General features: G+C 39.0%; 1 protein-coding gene across 1 annotated transcript; it reads left to right on the top strand.

The window, feature by feature from the left end:
- The first annotated feature begins 1,001 nt into the window (after nt 1-1,001).
- On the top strand, nt 1,002-8,665 carry LOC126593090 (E3 ubiquitin-protein ligase UPL4-like). Its single transcript, XM_050258963.1, has 17 exons — nt 1,002-1,230; nt 1,770-2,442; nt 2,563-2,673; nt 2,762-2,878; nt 2,963-3,121; nt 3,214-3,375; nt 3,625-3,777; nt 3,865-3,986; nt 4,071-5,247; nt 5,589-6,812; nt 6,911-7,141; nt 7,226-7,330; nt 7,438-7,518; nt 7,599-7,667; nt 7,758-7,886; nt 7,979-8,062; nt 8,163-8,665. Exons 2-17 carry the CDS (start codon nt 1,810-1,812, stop codon nt 8,226-8,228), a joined length of 4,623 nt encoding a protein of 1,540 aa, XP_050114920.1. The 5' UTR covers nt 1,002-1,230; nt 1,770-1,809; the 3' UTR covers nt 8,229-8,665.
- Nucleotides 8,666-20,313: the final 11,648 nt, after the last annotated feature.

Here is a 20,313-nt window from a genome sequence, read left to right as displayed (position 1 = left end):
GAGCTCCCAAAAGGTCTCGTGCTAAGTAAAGATGAGAATATACATATAAGACTTACATGATCCACTCCCTTAGGCGATGTGAGATGTAACAATCCACCCCGTTTAAGGGCCCGACGTCCTCGTCGGCACACTTCTGGCCAGGGATTGGCTCTGATACCAAATTGTTATATCTCGACCCGGGCCCCCACCACATCCCGGGCTCAACTCTACTGTAGTACGACATTATCCTCTTTGGGCCCCGACTACGCCCTCATGGTTTTGTTTTTGGAAACTCATACTAGAACTTCTCACTGGGTCACCTATCATTGGATTGCTCTCGCGTGAACTCGCTTAAATTCGGAGTTTCGATGGAACCCGAAACCGGTGAGCTCCCAAAAGGCCTCATGCTAAGTAGAGATGAGAATATACATATAAGACTTACAAGATCCACTCCCCTAGACGATATGGGATGTTACAATAAATTACGTCAAAAGACAAATTGAATATAATTAAATATAATAACATCTGTCATTAGCAATTCAAAATAAGTCTTCTACTATTCTAAATTCAACAATTTTTTTTCAATAATACATAGAACTGAATGTCACGAAAAACAAATAGCAGAGGTTAAAAATAATAAATCTAATAGCTGTAGAAAACAAAAAGAGCATGGAGCTCATTGGTGAGCTGAGATAATTATGTCAGTGTAGGGTCACTTAGTACTATAATTTAGTGGTATTTCTCTTCACTTGTAAGTGAGAGATCTTAGTTTAATTTTCATTAAAAGAGAGTTTGAACCACATTATTACTAATCCTAGGCTAAACCTATCTTTTTTAATGTAGATAATATCATTTGTTTATAAATAAATAAAAATAGTTGTAGGAAACTAATCGAACGACTAAACATTTGTAGCCAAACCCAAAATATAATTATTGAATTAAAATTGGAAAAAAAAAATAAAAGTGAGAGCTTCAACTATACGACATGTTCCATTCCATACAAATCTTCTAATTAAAAAAGATTCACCTCCCACATATATATCTTCCTTCCGTACCCTCCCTCACACACTCATCATCGTCATCACCACCGTCGTCCTCCAGAAGAATTCCAAGGCGAAAAAAAATCCCAGAGACAATCGAGCCCTTCAGCCCTACGAAAACCCTACACGCTTCCCTCTGCAATTCGTCTTCGACTCCCTTGAAGGCCGATTGATACCAGCAACCACAGCACCAACAACTACTGCACCTTAGGTACAATTAAACAACCATAATTCCCAAATTTTGATTAATTTAATTTTTTTTTTGTTGATTAATCCGTCGCCTTATGAATACATAGTTACACTTATCCGTGTTGATATGAACAGCCCATGATGTGTTTTTTGTGTTGAATGTGGATTTTTGTTTTTCTGGGGTTTTTTTTGGAGATTTAAATATTTTTTATGAGTCGGTTGTTGTTGGATTATGCTTAAGTTTTTGGGGAATCTATATTGCTACTGAAGATTTGAGTGTTTGGTATGAGATAGAAACGCAAGCTTTGGCATAAGCAAAACACATTTTGCTTCCAGCTTTTTGCTGATCATCTGGGTGCTTTTTGATGATCGTCTGTTTTCGGGTTTCGATTTTCAGTTTAAGATTGTATTTTGTGCTTGCTGTCTGTTGTAAGTGTTATCTGATGCTAAAGTTTAATTTTTTTAAATTTTTTCAATTGTTTGGTTATTATGAATTGGATTTCTGGGTTGAATTCAGTTTTAGAACTAGAGTTAAGGTGGATTTATGCTCTGATCATGCAGGAGGAGATAGATATTGGTTCCTGTGAAATTGGAGTTATAAATGGAGAATCGAGGTCAAAAGCGCACTGAGCTTGATGATGAATTGCCGGCAGATAAGCGGGCGTGCAATTCATTGGAGTTTAGAGCGAGTTCATCAAACTCTTCAGCTCAAACCCATATGAATTCTGTGAACTCTGCACCTGAAACCAATGATCATGATATGGACACTTCATCCTCTGCTTCGGCTAATAGTCGCTCAGAGGGAGAACATGAGAGGGATTCAGCATATGGGTCATGTGATTCAGATGATGCAGACGAAAGACACAGTGAACTCAAGGACTATCAGAGACGGAGATCTTCGGGTGATCATGGAAAGTTTAAGAGGATCTTATCGTCTTTAAGTGAAGACACTGACCCTTCTGGGCAGTTAGCTGTGCTCACCGAGCTATGTGAAGTCCTGTCATTCTGTACAGAGGACTCACTATCTGGGATGACATCAGACGCATTATCACCGCTTCTTGTTAGACTTGCTAAGCATGAGACTAACCTGGATATCATGCTATTGGCTATAAGGGCTATAACTTATTTATGCGATGTGTATCCAAAATCATCTGGCTTCCTTGTTAGGCATGATGCAGTTCCTGCTCTTTGCCAAAGACTAATGGCTATTGAATACTTGGATGTAGCTGAGCAGGTAATGTTGCTGACTTGCTGTACGTGGTCATATTTATGTTATCTAGTCATGACATTTATGGTATTGTTTATACAATGTAATAATGGGCTTGCATGAAATTCTTTTATTATTCTTATGCAGTGTCTACAAGCATTAGAGAAAATGTCACGGGAGCAGCCACTTGCGTGCTTACAGTCTGGGGCAATAATGGCTGTTCTGAATTATATCGATTTTTTTTCGACAAGTATACAGGTAATTCAATCACTGATGTGTTTTTGTTAGAAATTGGATCATTTCTTTTTTAATGGTTCGTATATTACTCATATCTTATCTGCATCAGAGAGTTGCCCTTTCTACTGTGGTGAACATTTGTAAGAAACTTCCTTCTGAATGCCCTTCACCCTTCATGGAGGCGGTCCCCATACTGTGCAATCTTCTCCAGTATGAGGATCCACAGGTATGGACTATGAAAGTGTGTTTTTATGCCTTTTGCATATATCTCAAATGACGGTACTACTCATACTTTGTTTTAATTTCTCAGCTTGTCGAAAATGTTGCTGTTTGCTTGATTAAAATTACAGAACGAGTGAGCCAGTCCACTGAGATGCTGGATGAACTTTGTAAGCATGGGATTATTCGTCAAGTCACACATTTTATGAGCTTGAATACCCGACCAACTTTATCCCAGCCGCTTAGTAATGTAAGCAACTCGATATCATGTTTCTGAGACCCGCTTCCTTCTGTATTTTACTGCCTTGGAAGATGTTCTCACTGTTATACTTTGGTTGGCAGGGTTTGATGGGGGTACTTGCGAAACTTTCTTCTGGTTCGGTTGTAGCCTTCAGGACTCTGTATGAGCTTAATATAAGCAGCATATTGAAGGATATCTTATCTACATATGACCTCTCTCATGGAATGTCCTCTAATCATGTGGTGGATGGGCATTGCAATCAGGTTTACAAGTGGATCTTTTGGTTCTATTCTTTTTCCAGGGTTACTGATTCTTATTGAATCTTTAGAATGTCAAATTGTGTTTTTGAAAATGTTGTGACTTACTACTCTTTCTTTATTTGCGAGATGATTACCGACTTTCAAAGAAAATATGTGTAAAAATCTTTTGTGATTACAAAATAAGCATGTGTTGTTTTATTATATAACTTGAGGAAATTGAATGGGATCATTGTTTCTATTTTTCTCCTTCAGGTATATGAAGTTTTGAAATTGCTAAATGAGCTTCTTCCAACTTCGACCAGAGATCAAGAGAATTCACAGTTATCAGATAAGGAATCTCTTTTAGTTAATCAACCTGATCTTCTGCAAAAGTTTGGAATGGATATACTTCCATTGTTGACTCAGGTTTTGTTTTTGATAATACATGGCACTTTATTTGCATTCCATCCAGCCAATGAATAGTATTGTAATGTGTGTTTCACTTCTTAACAGTTCGTAAACTCCGGTGCCAATTTATATATTTGCTATGGCTGCTTATCTGTTATTGACAAGTTAATTTATTTGAGCACATCTGACATGCTTGTAGAATTGCTTCAGAAGGCCAACATTTCAAGGTAATTTGTCTGCTTGTATTTTCACTAGAGATCAACAAATCTAGGAATTCTTTCTAATTATAATAAATCCTCTCAATGTGGCAGTTTTTTGGCTGGAGTGTTTACACGAAAGGATCCCCATGTGTTGATATTAGCTCTACATATTGCTGAGCTAATCCTGCAGAAACTTTCTGATTATTTCTTGGACTCTTTCATAAAAGAAGGCGTCTTTTTTGCCATCGAGGCACTGTTAACACCTGATAAGTGTCAATTGGTAACCCTGGAAAAATGTTCGAGGTTGTTGTTCCCTGTGTTTAGTGGCTCACAGATTTTGTTGGATCCTCGTCAGAAGTCTACTTCAAGGGAGGTCCTGAGGTGCTTGTGTTATGCTTTTGCTACTGATAGATCACCATCAGTATCAGAAAAAGGAAGTTGCATGCTTGAAAAGGATTCCGTTTATAATCTTGCAAAGCATATAAGGACCAAGTACTTTGCACAAGAATTGTATGACCCTGAGAAAGCATTAACTGATGTCCTTCAAAAGCTTAGAAAATTTTCTTCTGCAATAAGTGATTTGAACACGTCCATGAATAATGATGCTCTTGATCAGCATGAAGAAGGGTTCTATAGTATCATGCGTCAAGTTATGGAAAAGCTTGGTGGAGTAGAACCCATTTCCACTTTTGAATTTATCGAATCTGGAATTCTAAGGTCCTTATTGACTTATCTGTCCAATGGCCAGTACTTGAAACAAAAGGGGGAACTTAGTGCTGGTAACAGTGATATTTATTCTGTAGAAAAAAGATTTGAGGTGTTTGCAAGGCTATTATTTTCTCCTTTAGACATGATCACTGCGGACCTGCCCATGATAACATTAATACGCAAACTGCAAAATGTGCTATCTTCTTTGGAAAATTTCCCTGTTATTTTGAGCAATGTGCCCAAGCTAAGAAGTTCATATGCTACACTTCCATATGGGCGTCGCACAACATATCCATGTTTTAAAGTTCGTTTTGTGAAAGACAAGGGGGAGACGCATCTTTGTGATTACCGTGAAGGTGTTCTGACTGTGGACCCTTTTTCCTCATTGCATGCCATTGAAGAAGTTTTGTGGCCTAAAGTCAAAGCAAAAAGAACCAGCCACATTAAATCACCTACACAAGTTAAGGACCAATCTGAAAGTCTACCGGATCAATCACCATCAAATGCAAGCTCTAGTCAAGGGGGAAGTCCACATCCTATGGAGCCTGAAAGCATGTCGACAGACTTGCCTGAGTTGCAGGTTTTTATTCTGTTTCACAATTAATTATACTGATAATAATGCTTTTAGAGAGCAGAAAGTCTTTGTTTTTATTTTTATTTTATGAGTTCCGGTTGGGTGCATTTCTTCATCCTCAGCCTTACTTCTCAGGTAGATGAGGTCAATTTAACAGTGGCCTCACTTAAACAAGCGATAAGCTTAAGACAGACAAGTCCTGGAAATCTTTGATGAACTTATGTTTAAGAAAACACTATTCTTTTTTCTTGGAACAACTTTGGATAAATTTAGTCATGATTGATTCTTCTAATCAGCTCTAAGATTGTGCCAATGCCCTTACTTTTGTTGGTGGTTTAATGTTTCAGGAACCTGTGGAAAAAGAAGCACAATGTGCTTCAGAGGAAGACACTGAGATGGAAGAACAGTATCCAGTATCTTGTAGCAAAGAAGATTCTTCTTCAAAACTGTTATTTTATCTTGAAGGGCAACAGCTGGAGCCGTCATTGACATTGTACCAAGCAATTCTGCAACAACAAATGAACGAACATGAAATTGTCATTGGTTCAAAACTTTGGAGTCAAGAATACACATTAACATACAGTAAGGCTGAAGGTCAATACGGTACACGTAAAGAATGTCTTTGTTCAGCAGAAAGTTCTGCTGAGAAAGTTGACGTACATGAGTTGTATACTTCATTTTTCTCCAGCATGTTTGCTTATGATCTTGCTTCTGACTTGGAGAAGTCAAGTCCTGTTTATGATATAATATACATCCTCAAAAGCTTGGAAAGGATGAATAAAGTTATATTTCATCTGATGTCTCGTGAAAGAATATGTGCTTTTGCTAAAGGGAAAATCAATGACTTGGATAATTTTCAGACAGCAGTTATTCCAGTGCCACAGAATGAGTTCGTGAGCAGTAAATTGACAGAAAAATTGGAACAACAGATGCGGGATGCTTTAGCAGTGTCCATTGGTGGTATGCCTTTGTGGTGTAATCAGTTAATGGAATCGTGTCCCTTTTTATTTAGTTTTGAGGTCAAATGTAAGTACTTCCGTTTGGCAGCATTTGGTCCACTGCTAGGTCAGCCTCATTCACCGTCTTATAGGGATTCAGGGGTGACCAGTGACAGGAGACTAAGCTCCGGAAGCATGCCTCGAAAAAAGTTTTTGGTTTTCCGCAACCAAATTCTGGATTCTGCTGCCCAAATGATGGACCTGCATGCCAGGCAGAAGGTGCTCCTTGAGGTGGAATACAATGAAGAAGTTGGTACTGGTCTTGGTCCAACCTTGGAATTCTACACCTTGGTTAGTCACGAGTTTCAGAAGTCTGGTCTAGGCATGTGGAGAGATGATCGTGGGTCTTTTACCACTGGTACAAGCCATGCTGGGGACAGTGGAATTTTGATATGTCCTTTTGGTCTTTTCCCCTGTCCATGGTTGGGTACATCTGATGAGATGCAGATACAGTTCAGTGAAGTAATTAAGAAGTTTGTCCTTTTGGGGCAAATCGTAGGAAAAGCGCTCCAAGATGGGCGTGTCTTGGATGTGCATTTCTCCAAAGCCTTCTATAAACTTCTTCTTGGCAAGGTACTCCCAATTTCTGCACTATTTATTATTGAAAGTGAATGTTCATCATCACTAGTAAAGCAATGTTTCATCTCAAAACATATGTTTTCTTATCCCAGGAACTTGGTGTGTATGACATCCTGTCATTTGATCCTGAGCTTGGCAAGACACTGCTAGAGTTTAAGGCTCTCGTAGACAGGAAAAGATTTTCGGAGTCCATTCATGGAGAAAGTACAACATTGAAATTTGACTCATGCTTTCGGAAAACCCAAATTGAGGATCTTTGTCTTGATTTTACACTTCCTGGCTATCCTGATTTTATTCTTTCTTCTAGGCCTGATCATAAAATGGTAAGTCTCACTAACCTTATCCATTTATTGTTTCTGAGTTATTTCATTTGGTGAACCGGAAATTCAATTTACCCCACATTCTAGGTAAATATTACAAACTTGGAAGATTATGTTTCACTTGTGGCGGATGCAACTGTAACTGCTGGAATTTCTAGACAAGTGGAAGCTTTCAAATCTGGCTTTAACCAGGTGTGTACTATCATGAAATTTCTTTTCAATAGCGTGCTGGCTAAATTACCTCTACGCCTTTTCATTTCGATATAGATTTATGTTTTCTTTCTTCTTTGATGTTTCAGGTTTTCCCTATTGAGCATCTTCAGATTTTCACCGAAGAAGAATTAGAGCGTTTATTATGTGGAGAACGTGATTCTTGGGCTGTATGTTTGCAACCACTTAATTTTAATACCGTCAAGGGTTATTGACTATATACCTAATTTATAAATTTTTATCTTGCCAGTTCAATGAGCTCCTTGATCATATCAAATTCGACCATGGTTACACAGTTAGCAGTCCTCCCATTATCAATGTTAGTAGTTTGTTCTCTGTTCTTTGGTTTGTGTTGATGTTTCATGTGCATTTAAGAAATTTTTATATTACCATTTCCTTTGAATTTCAGTTGCTGGAAATCATACACAAGTTCGACCAAGAACAGCGAAGAGCGTTTTTGCAATTTGTGACTGGGGCACCTCGCTTACCTCCTGGAGGTTTTGCATCTCTCAGTCCGAAGTTAACTATTGTTCGAAAGGTGCCTATCAGAAAAACATTATTTTTTCCTGATTGCTTTTTATTCGCTGTATAGGCATGATCATCTGATCCTTGTTTGCTTCGTCTCTACAGCAATCTAGCAACTGCGCAGACTTAGACCTACCAAGTGTGATGACCTGTGCAAATTATCTTAAGCTGCCGCCTTACTCTTCACAAGTGAGCTTTGTTTCTTTATAGCCTTTCGTGTTACTAAAAGTCGTTTGTAGGGAAACATTGCACCGACAAGATGCTAACATATTTCCATTTCCTTTTTCAGGAGACGATGAAAGAGAAGCTCTTATATGCCATTACAGAAGGGCAGGGATCGTTCCACCTTTCGTAGCCTTCCGTTTCTCAATCCAAAGGGTCAGTTCAACTGTGAATTTGTAATTATTAGAGTAGGCCTTTGCTGGTGTAGATTACAAGAACGGGTAGCTGTTGATGGTGATGGTGATGGAACAGAGTGCTGGAACAAGTCGAAGCTTCTTTGACTGACTAATCGGTAGGTCATGTGAATACCTGGAAAATTTTAGGTAGTTGGGAAATTTCAGGTAGCTGTAGAAAAGAAAGGATGGGGAAGTTGAGATTGATGGTTTTGCATTTCCTTACAAAGCTGTGGACAGAGGTCTTTGATCGTTACCGTTTCCTTTTTGGTTGCAGTGGAAAATAGTTAAGTCTTTGGTTGTTGAATAAGTTGATGTAAATTTAGTTGCAGTTTCTTTCTAACCAATATTCTGATGTGGTATTTTACCACATTTTAAATGCATCATTTTTAGCTAATTTTGGTTACTGCCATCATAAGTCTGTCGGATGGCGATCATGAGAGCGCTTTGGAGAGATGTGTTCCCAAAAACGTAAATTTACATCTAATCAAAGGGTTTATTGGTTCGTCGGCTGTTGAGTGTAGAAACTAAGAATATATATAACTCTCTCTCTCCCTCCATATATATATATATGGAGAGAGAAAGAGAGTTACACAAGGTATCTATACATAAATATCCTATCTCAACAATCAATGCTAGCTCAACATAATGAATAACTAGTCATCAATGTTTTAAAAGACGGAGATGTGGGCGAGGCATCTCATGGATAGCCCCGTCTAGGTGAAAGTTTCGCCCTATCTATACATAAATATCCTATCCTAACAATCTATGCCAGCTTAGCATAATGAATAACTAGTCATCAATGTTTTAAAAGATGGAGACGTGGGCGAGGCGTCTCATGGATAGCCCCACCTAGGTGAAAGTTTTGCCTCACAAGACCTAAATATTATTAATATATATTATACACAACTATATATAATATATAAAATTATAATACTTTGTAAAATAAATATTCATTGTTATTCAAAAGTGCACGTCCCAAACAAATTGAACTCACATCACAAACAAGTTTAACCAAGTAATCAAATTAACCAACAATCAAACAGATAGAGTGAAATCAGACATTTAGTCTTAAGTAAGTGCATATTTATATGAATTATGAGAGTTTTGAGTAAGATATGTAGTCTTAAAAAAGAAAAAAAAGGATAAGATAATGTATCTTTTAAATAATATAACTTTAAAGAAATTAAAAACAAACAGATGTTTATCTTTTTTCCTACTGGCAGAATATCCAGGAAAATATGCTTCTTTATCTTAAGAAAATAATAAAAACTGAAACTAAAAGATGCTTATCTATTTTGAATATGAGAAAAAAAATAACATAAAAAACAAAAAGTAAACATAAAGGCAGATAGTGGGATAATAAATGTCAGCAAGTAGGGTCATTTTAAACTTAAAAAGAAAAATATATTAAAAAAGGAAAAGGAAAGGCACTGGTGACTTCATCTTCTTTGTTGGATGATTTCAACTTCTTCATCTTATTCAGATAGACGGCCCCCTGATTAGAAAATTTCAAATCTGGGCAACTCAAAAAAAGAAAAGAAAAAAGGGACGCCCATTGAATGCCTCAGGCACGCCCCGGCCGCCTAGGCACCCCCGACAAAGCCTAGGCGAGTTTTCACCCACTCCCACAAAACATAGGCGATTTTTCTCACACCTTACCTCCAAGGCCGTCTAGGCGCGCCTTGGGGTGAGTTTTTTAAAACACTGCTAATCACTAATCATCCTAAGCTTAACAGCTAAGTTAGAATCTAATCTGGTGGTTTAGGTGCATTGTTGTTGTGTGAGATTGTATTACTCTTAACATACCTCCTCAAGTTAAAGAAAGGGGATCGCATTAAGAGCTTGTAAGTAAGAGCAGCAAATCGATCAGCAGCTAAGGACTTTGTAAAAATATTTGCAATTTGGAGAAAAGAAGCAACATGATGCACACCAATATGTCCAAGTAAAACTTTCTCTCATATGTAGTGATAGTTGATTTCAACATGCTTAGTCCTAGCATGGAAAACAGGATTGAATGCAAGAGCAATGACACTTTTGTTTTCATAATAGATCACAGGTGTCGTTAGCAAAAAAATAGGATATATCTTGCAGAATCTTGCACACCCAAGTAATTTCAGTAACAATGTTAGCAAGAGATCTATACACTGCCTCTCTAGAGGATCGAGCAACTGTAGCTTGTTTCTTAGCACTCCATGAAATTAGATTAGGTCATAGGAAAACACAGTAACCACTGGAGGATCTTTTATCCACAGGGCAACCTGCCTAATCTGCATCAGACCAAGTAGTGAGACATTGAGAACCTTAAATAAACCAAAGAACTGAATTCACAGTGCCCTTCAGGTATCTTAGGATTCTCTTGATTGCTTGTAGGTGAATACTTCTTAGAGAATGCATATATTGACGAACTTGGTTGACTGCAAAGGCTAAATCAGGCCTTGTCCAAGTTAAATATTGTAAAGCACCAACTGTAGACCTGTAATATGTGGGATCATATAAGAGAGTGCCGGAATGATCCAATTTGGATGCAGAACCAAGTGTGGCACAAGGTTTAACTTCAAACATGTCTATCTTTTTAAGTAAGTTCCAAGGCATACTTAGACTAATGCATAAACAAACCCTTTGCTGATCTTTGAACTTCAATACCTAAAAAGTAGTGGATATCTCCCAAATCCTTGACAGGAAACAGAGCTTGAAGATTGGAAATGATGGATTGACACTCAGAAACTTCCAGTGATGATTATATTATCAACATAGACCAATATAAAGGTAATGAATGTATCTATTTTAATAAACAGGCTGGTATTAGAATATGGTGAATTGAAACCCAAAGAGATGATAGCATTGTAGAAAGCCTCATACCAAGCTCTAGGGTATTTTTAAGACCATAGAGTGATTTCCTAAGCTTGCAGACATGATGAAGTTTGGAAGGATCCACAAAATCAAAAGCTGAATCATATACACATCTTCTTTCAAAAGACCATGAAGAAAAGCATTACTTACATCCAATTGGTGTACAAACCAATTATAATCGACAACAATGGATAATACGATTCTGATGGTAGTGGGTTTTGCAACAAGGCTAAAGGTTTATGAGAAATCCAATCCTTCATGTTGATGAAAACCTTTGGCAACAAGTCTTTCTTTATACCTTTCAATGGTGCCATCTGGTTTGTGTCTAACTTTGAAGACCCATTTGCAGCCTACAAGGTTGTAATTTTGATTGTTACAAACTAATTCTCAAGTTCCAGTGGACTGCAATGCTTGAAACTCAAATTGTATAGCTTCCATTCAGTGGGAATGCTTAGAGGCTTGAAGAAAAGTTAAGGGAGTAGTAGGTAATTTGGTAAGAATGTCAACAGTAAATGGAAGGTGGTGTTTAGTGGCAATGAACACCTTAGGTTTATGAATACCTGCTTTTGCTCTTGTAATCATAGGATGGGAATTAATAGGAGTTGGAGGATGTACAGATGTTGAATGAGATGCTTCTGGTGTAGGAGATGCAGTCTGAGATGCTTATGTGCTAGAAAATGTTGTTATGTGATGAAGGACATCTAGAGTATGAGAAGTTACTGAAGACATAGTTGAATTGGGTGCATTTAATGGAGCTGCAGATGTGACATACTTATCAGAATGTGATATAGGTATTGGAATAGTAAGAGAAATATGAGTAGTGGAGTGATGACTTGAAGTTGGTCTTGGAACTGAAACCTGAGAACAATGCTTATACGAAAATAAGGATTCATTAAACACCACATGTCTTGATATATATAACCTGTTAGTAACAAGATCCAAACACTTATAACCACTGTGATTCAAACTGAAGCCCAGAAACACACAGTTTACTCTTTGTATCCAACTTGTCACTTGAATAAGGTTTCAACCATGGATAGCAGGCACATCCAAATGTCTTCAATGTATGATACTTAGGAGGACCATGAAACAAAGTTCCCCAAAGACTGATCACAGAAGATTGAGGAGGTAATATGTTAATGAGATAGATTGCAGTTTGGAAAGCCTATGCATGTAAACCACTCTGAGACAACTGTTATACCCACCCCCACATTTTTATCTATATTTCTATATTTCTCCCTGAAACATGTTTAAGTCTTTCAATTTAGTCCCTATCTCATTTAATCCTAGCCGTTGATCTAGATACCTTATTCCTCATAAACTGCCAAGTGGCAGTTTCCTAGCTTTCTTCTTTTCCCGAGCTCTTCCTCTGCATTTTCTGAAATCCAGCTCTCTCTCTTTCTCTCTCAGCTCCAAGAGCTTCACCTAGCCCTCACCTTAGCTCCCTCACAAAATTGAACAAAAACTTCATATATTTGGAATCCTTGAGACTCAACGAACTCAACATTACCCTTGCATACGCCATCAGAGCACCGTGGAATGTTCTACCATTGAAGCCGAGAGCTTTAAAGCTCTAAAACTCGAACCCAGGTGAGACTTGTGCTCCTTCTTCAAATTTATGGGTTATGCATGTTGTTTTATGATTTGTGATGTTGGTTTTATTGAAAAACTTGAGGGTTTTGACCTCAGCTCTTCTCTATGCTAAGAACCCAGCTCCGACGACAAACTTCGGTGAAATGTCGTCGAGTTCGAAGTTGGTGGGTGTCTTATTGCATCTAATATCTTCCTTTTTGTCTCTGTGATAACTGGGATGAGGTTTCGAACCCTTTATTCAAGCCCTAACCCCTGCATGCACCTAAATCTCTATTTTCCGGTTCACAGCAAGTGTGAAATGACGAACTCCGATGAGTTTGTTACCATGGGTGCATAGACCTTTTTGAATTCGAACCTAGGTAATTAATTACCTTGTTGTTTATTGGTCAGTGTCGTGTATGTGTGTGTGTGTGTGTGTGTGTGTGTGTGTGCAGTACAGTGTATGTGTAGTGTGGGCTGCGATATGTGTGTGTGTGTGGGTGTGTCCGTGTGAATGTGTGAATGTGTGAGTGTATGTGGCGCACATGTGTGCACGTGTGTGGTGTGTTGCATGTGTGCGTGTGTGATGTGGTGTACATGTGTACTGTACTGTGTTTGCGTACATGTGTGCATGTGTGCTGTGCATGCATGTGTGTGTGTTGGCGTGTGTGTATGTGTGTTGTGTGGGTTTGGGCTCAAGCTCAAACCACCCCTTTGTTCCTAAACTATCCAAACCCAAAACCTAATAGGTCCTAACCCTATTTAACCTAAACCTAAACCCTAATCCGGATCCAAACCTAAGACCCATATCCATTTCTTGAAATTCTATAGTTGGGTAGTTTGATAAATTGTACATTTTTTTGTGCTTAGGTGAAGTTTCTAGTTGGGACCTCTCTAATCATTTTCCGCACAATTCTGCTACTACGGAGTATCTGTGAGTGGACCCCTTCTAAAATTTGCATAATTTTGTAGTTTATTTGCATAAATGAAATGCATGCCTTACAAGTTTATGAACTGATTTTATGTTAAGCATGTTTATTGAAATGTTGATTATCGTCTCGTTATTTTGTAAGGAATTAATTGTTGGCCTATATTGAGCTATATTTTAATATATCGTATTTTCTATGAAAACCATGAACTGATAGACTATCTGATGGAAGATGATAGGATGCTAGAACATGTTTTTAAAACCTCTCTTTATAGTATAGACGATGGATGACTTTATACTATGACATGGTTATATTTGAGAGGCGTAATTATTTGTGCGTACCTAGTGGACACTATGCCACCGGGGGCGAGGATCTGGTGTTGGTAGTTAGGCCGGGAGAAATAATCCATAGCTACGGGTTGAGGGACATGGAACATGCATTGGGCTGGGAGTTGGCAATCTCTGGCTACGGGTGCAGAGACCACGGTGCTGGCATAGGGCCGGGAGTTATATTTATTCAGTGATCTTACTGGTAGTACACCGTGCTTACAGGACAATTGATATTTTGATTTCCGCAATATGTCTTTTGAGATGTTTTTGGTATGCTAGGATTTTTAGTAAACCTATCACTTATTATGTTAGTAGTTTTCTTTATATAAATTGTGGGGGTTAGTATCTTGATAACTGTTTTATTATTATTGTATATATGAACTTGGTCCACTCACCTTTGTTTTGCACCCCCATCCAGGTCTTAGAAACAAGGACTACGACACAACATACGAGGCATAGTAGCAGTCTATCATTCACTTGTGTGATATCTTGTAATGATCTTTCCTTTTGTAATCTTGAATTAGAATGTATTATGTGCACTCTAGACATTTCCTTAAACTTTGTTTATTACCTTTAGATTCTAATTATTATTCATGTTTATTTTCTCCTAATCATTACTCTTGTATTCAAAAAATGGCTTTCGTCACCCTCGTGTGTCGGCCAGCACGTGCCTATCTGGGTATTAAGAGAATATCGGGGTCAGGACGTGTCAGATTGGTATCAGAACATGATTAGGGTTTTTTTTCACCAATTTGGTAAATTTCAGCCGTTCTAAATCTTGTTGTCCTTGTCAGAATCATGGCTAATCCTGGTGGGAATGTGCCTTGACAACCTTGTTCTTCTATAATAGGGGGAATCCAGCAGTTTACCTATGCATTAATGAATGCTTTTCCGAGTCATAGGCCGAATCGGACGTATATAGAAATCGCTAGAAGTCATGGAGTTACTGAGTTGAAATCTGTGGGAAATTGTGAGGAGGCTGAGCAGTGGTTAAAGAAAATGGAGGATACTTTGAAGGCTATGAAGTGTCCACTAAATAAGTGGGCAAACACTGCAGGTTATTTCATTCAGGGGTGATGATAGAAGTTGGTGGAAATCAACGAATGAATCTCGTCCACCTGGTTCTTATATGACATGGGTTGCCTTCAAAAAACGTTTTATTACTTAGTTTCGACAGGGTGACCTTAGCATCACAGAATTTGATGGATCAGGTGATGCTTGCACTGAACCAAGAGTACAGTACACTAGTAGCTGCTCAGAAACCCATAACTTATGAAGAAGTAATCGAGATAAGTCTGAGTATAGAACAGTCTAAGTGGAATACAGAGATGCAGGATTAACCTCAAATTTGGAGCCAGCCCCAGAGACAGAATAGACAGCGGAATCAGAATCAGAGGAGTTGGAATTTTTTATCACGGCTTACCAGAGAATCAGTGGACCCCTCCAGTTCTGTAAGTCTCAGACATTCTTTTTCCTTTAAACGATTAGGTCGGGGTTCAGGGTCGTCCAGTGAAAGCTCATGCAACGAGTCGGCGAGACGATCTTTCGGTCATTTCACTCTGAGTTATTCGGTTTGTAATCAATGTGGGTTACATCATCGAGGGAGTTGTGGGATAACTGTTGTAGTTTGTGACAGGTGCGGTGGCACTAGGCATTTTGTTCGTGATTGTCCTTCAGCACCACCATATGGTGATTTTGCCTCTGGCTCAGGCTACAGTGGATATCAGACAGTTCAGAATTATGATGGCAGTGGCAGTAGTAGTCGGATTTATGGTAGTAGTACTAATCAAAACTACGGGGGTAACAGAGGTCTGCAGTTTGGTGGCAGAGGTAGCCAAAGTTTTAGAGGAAATGACAGCCGAAGTGCTCAGTTTTCAACCCAGTAGCAAGTTGGAACATCTTCTGGTAACAGTAATCAGGGGAACACAGCAGGACGTGGTTCCAGAGGTCGTGGCGGTCGGAACAATAATGCGAGATATCAGGTTCATTGATGTATAAACGCCATGACTCAGCAGGAGGCTGATCAAGATCCTCGAGTTATCACTGGTACGTTACCTATCTGTAATACTTGGGCTAGAGTTTTAATTGATCTGGGTGCTACACAGTCTTTTGTTTCTTCATCTTTTGCTCAGGTTATACCTTCTCAACCTCAGCCACTAGGTTTTGATATGCTGATTCAAATGCCACGTGGTGAATTGTTTTGTGCTCAATGGCAATATCGAAATTGTCCAGTTATTGTAGAGGGGGAAAACTTAGAGATTGATTTAATTCCTTTTAAACTAGCGGAGTTTGACATCATTCTGGGAATGGATTGGCTATCTAAACACCGAGCGAATGTTGCATGTTGGGAGAAAATTGTGACGTTCAATCGGCCAGGACTTCCATCAGTTACATTTATGGGTGAGCGACGTGTCTTCCCCAATAGTATTATTTCTGCAATTCGAGCAACTAGGTTGTTGAATAAGGGTTGTGTGGGGTTTTAAGCCCACGTAGTTGTGAAGGATGAACTTTCTTTACGTCCAGAAGAGGTACCAATTGTAAGGAACTTCATCGATGTGTTTCCTGATGATTTACCGGGGTTGCCACCTTCTAGGGAAATTGAGTTTACTATCGATTTACTCCCAGGTACAAATCATATTTCCTTGGCACCTTATCGAATGGCACCAGGATTGAGAGAATTGAAGATTCAACTCCAAGAATCGGTAGACAAAGGTTACATCTAGCCGAGTACATCCCCGTGGGGAGCTCCTGTTCTTTATGTTAGAAAGAATGATGGATCAATGAGACTTTGTATCGATTATAGACAACTGAATCAGGTGACGGTAAAGAATCGTTACCCTCTGCCTCAAATCGATGATTTGTTTGATCAATTGAAGGGTGCTCAGGTATTTTCCAAAATTGATCTTCGATCGGGTTACCATCAATTGAGGATTCGCGAGGATGATGTTCCGAAAACTGCTTTCCGTATGAGGTATGGACATTATGAGTTTCATGTCATGCCCTTTGGATTGACAAATGCACCTGCAGCTTTTATGGATTTGATGAACAGAGTCTTTATACCGTACCTAGATCAGTTTGTGATTGTGTTCATTGATGACATTCTAATTTATTCTAGAAGTGTTAATGAGCACAAGAAGCATTTGAGACTAGTGCTAGAACGACTAAGGGACAACCAGCTTTATGCCAAGTTCAGTAAGTGCCAGTTTTGGTTAACTTAGGTTGGTTTTCTTGGACACATAGTTTCTGCTGAAAGAATTATTATGGATCCCCAAAAGGTGTTAGCAGTGTCCACTGGGAACAACCAAAGAATGTCACCAAAGTGAGAAGTTTCCTGGGTTTGGCAGGGTATTATCGAAGATTTATTCAGAATTTTTCTGTAATTGCTTTGCCTCTTACTAAATTGACTCGTAAAGGTGTCCAGTTTATGTGGGATGAAAATTGTGAACAAAGTTTTCAAGAGCTTAAGCGACGTTTCACTCAAGCCCCTGTTCTCGCTCTTTCAGATGACAGTGGTGAATTTAAGGTGTATAATGATGCTTCTCTATCAGGTTTTGGGTATGTACTGATGCAGCATGGAAAAGTTATCGCCTATGCTTCCAGACAACTCAAAACCCATGAAAGAAATTATCCCATTCATGATTTGGAGTTAGGAGCAATGATTTTCGCTTTGAAGATTTGGAGGCATTACTTATATGGAGAGAAATGTCGTATTTTTACGGATCATAAAAGTCTTAAGTATGTGTTCACCAAGAATGAGCTGAATTTGAGACAGAAAAGGTGGATAGAGGTTATCAGTGATTATGACTGTTCGATCGAGTACCATCTTGGGCATGCTAATGCCGTGGTTGATACTCTTAGTCGGAAACATCACAAGTAGCTTGCATCACTTCAAGCTGTACACGTTTTATTACTATTTTCTCTTCAGGAAACTGGTGTTAATTTGGAACCAGGTGAGCATGAAGCTTGGCTAGCACATTTTCAAGTTAGACTTATCTTTGTAGACATGGTCAGAGAAGCTCTAGAATGCGCCGAATTAAAGGAACAAGTGTTGAAGGGGGAGAATGAGAAATTCGTCATCCGTAGGGACAGAGCTTTATTGAAAGGGAACCGTTTGTTCGTGCCTAAAGATAATGAAGCTGTTAAAAAGAAAATTCTGGATGAGGCTCATAATTCAACTTATGCTATGCATCCGGGAAGTACTAAATTGTATCGCACCATTTATCCTTTCTATTACTGGGATGGGATGAAACGGGACGTAGCAGAGTATGTGAGTATATGTTTAATCTGCCAACAGGTTAAAGCAGACAGATAAAGACCTGGGGGACTGATGCAGAATCTTCCGATACCAGTTTGGAAATGGGAGGATATCACTATGGACTTTGTGTACGGACTGCCTAGAACACCGTCAAGGTATGATGGTATTCGGGTAATTGTCGATCAGCTTACCAAGACCGCTAATTTCTTACCAATTTGATAGACCTATTCGTTAGAGAAATTGGCGAAATTATTCGTCGATAATATTGTTAAACTTCATGGTGTACCCGTTTCCATTGTGACAGACAGAGACCCCAAATTTACTTCCAGGTTTTGGAAAGCCTTTAATGCCGCTATGAGTACTCAATTACTGTTCAGCATTGCTTATCATCCACAAACTGATGGTCAGTCCGAGCGGAGGATTCAGACTTTGGAGGACATGTTGAGAGTGTCAATGTTACAGTGAAAAGGTAGCTGGGATAACTATTTGTCGTTGGTAGAGTTTGCTTACAATAATAGTTATGACTCGAGTATTGGTATGGCGCCTTTTGAAGCACTCTACCGGAAGACGTGTAGGACGCCATTATGTTGGACAGAGGCAGGAGAAAGGTCGTTAGTGGGACCAGAGATTATGGATACCACCAACGCTAATATCCAACTAATTAAGGCTAATTTGAAAGCAGCACAAGACCGACCGAAAAGCATTGTAGACAAACACTCCAAGGATCGTGAGTTTATAGTGGGCGACTTTGTATTCTTGAAGTTGTCTCCCTAGAAGGGTGTTATTAAGAGAATTGGTGCAGTTACTTATAGGTTGGAGCTACCACCGTAGTTGTCACTGATCCATAACGTTTTCCATGTTTCCATGCTTCGAAAATATGTACCATATCCCTCTCATATCATCCAGTTAGAGCCATTGGAAGTAAATCTGGATGCTAGCTATATAGAATAACCAGTGGCTATCCTTGACAGATAGGATAAGGTGTTGCGGAACAAAGTTATTCCTTTGGTAAAGGTACTGTGGAGGAACCATGCAATCGAATAAGCTACTTGGGAAACAGATGAATCAATGTGGAACCAATATCCCTTTCTTTTCATGTAAATTCGCAATTTTGAGGATGAAATTTCTGTAAGGGGGGTAGATTGTTATACCCACCCCCACATTTTTATCTCTATTTCTATATTTCTCCCTGAAACATGTTTAAGTTTATCAATTTAGTCCCTTATCTCATTTAATCCTAATTGTTGATCTAGATACCTTATTCCTCTTAAACTGCCAAGTGACAGCTTCCTAGCTTTCTTCTCTTCCCGAGCTCTCCCTCTGCATTTTCTGAAATCCATCTATCTCTCTCTCTCTTTCTCTTTCTCAGCTCCGAGAGCTTCACCTAGCCCTTACCTTAGCTCCCTCACAAAATCGGAAAAAAAATTCATATATTTGGAATCTTTAAGACTCAACGAACTTAAAATTACCCTTGCATACGCCATCAGAGCACCGTGGAATGTTCTGCCATTGAAGCCGAAAGCTTCAAAGCTCTAAAACTCGAACACAGGTGAGACTTGTGTTCCTTCTTCAAATTTCTGGGTTATGCATGTTGTTTTATGATTTGTGATGTTGGTTGTATGGCAAAACTCGAGAGTTTTGACCTCAGCTTTTCTCTATGCTAAGAACCCAGCTCCAACGGCAAACTCCAGTGAAATGTCGTCCAGTTCGAAGTTGGTGGGTGTCTTAGTGCATCTAATCTCTTCCTTTTTGTCTCTATGATAACTGGGATGAGGTTTTGAACCTTTTATTCAAGCCCTAACCCCTGCATGCACCTCAATGTCTATTTTCCAGTTCACGGCAAGTGTGAAAGGACGAACTCCTGCGAGTTTGTTGCTGTGGGTGGATGGACCCCTTTGAATTCGAACCCAGGTAATTAATTACCTTGTTGTTTGTTGGTCAGTGTTGTGTGTGTGTGTACAGTATAGTGTATGTGTGGTGTGGGCTGCGATGTGTGTGTGTGTGTTAACTTTGTGTGTAAGTGTATGAGGTTTGTATGTATGGCGCACATGTGTGGTGTGTTGCATGTGTGCGTGTGTGTGTGTGTGCGTGTGTAGGTGTGTGATGT

Source organism: Malus sylvestris, chromosome 12 (genome assembly GCF_916048215.2).
Source record: "Malus sylvestris chromosome 12, drMalSylv7.2, whole genome shotgun sequence".
Classification (NCBI taxonomy): Eukaryota; Viridiplantae; Streptophyta; class Magnoliopsida; order Rosales; family Rosaceae; genus Malus; species Malus sylvestris.
This window is presented reverse-complemented; position numbering and strand designations above follow the sequence as displayed.

Coding starts and splice junctions, on each gene's coding strand:
- LOC126593090 (XM_050258963.1), top strand. CDS start 1,810: ATGGAGAATCGAGGTCAAAAGCGCACTGAGCTTGATGATGAATTGCCG. Junction 5,248..5,588: donor CAGACTTGCCTGAGTTGCAG/GTTTTTATTCTG, acceptor TTAATGTTTCAG/GAACCTGTGGAAAAAGAAGC. Junction 7,887..7,978: donor AGTTAACTATTGTTCGAAAG/GTGCCTATCAGA, acceptor TCGTCTCTACAG/CAATCTAGCAACTGCGCAGA.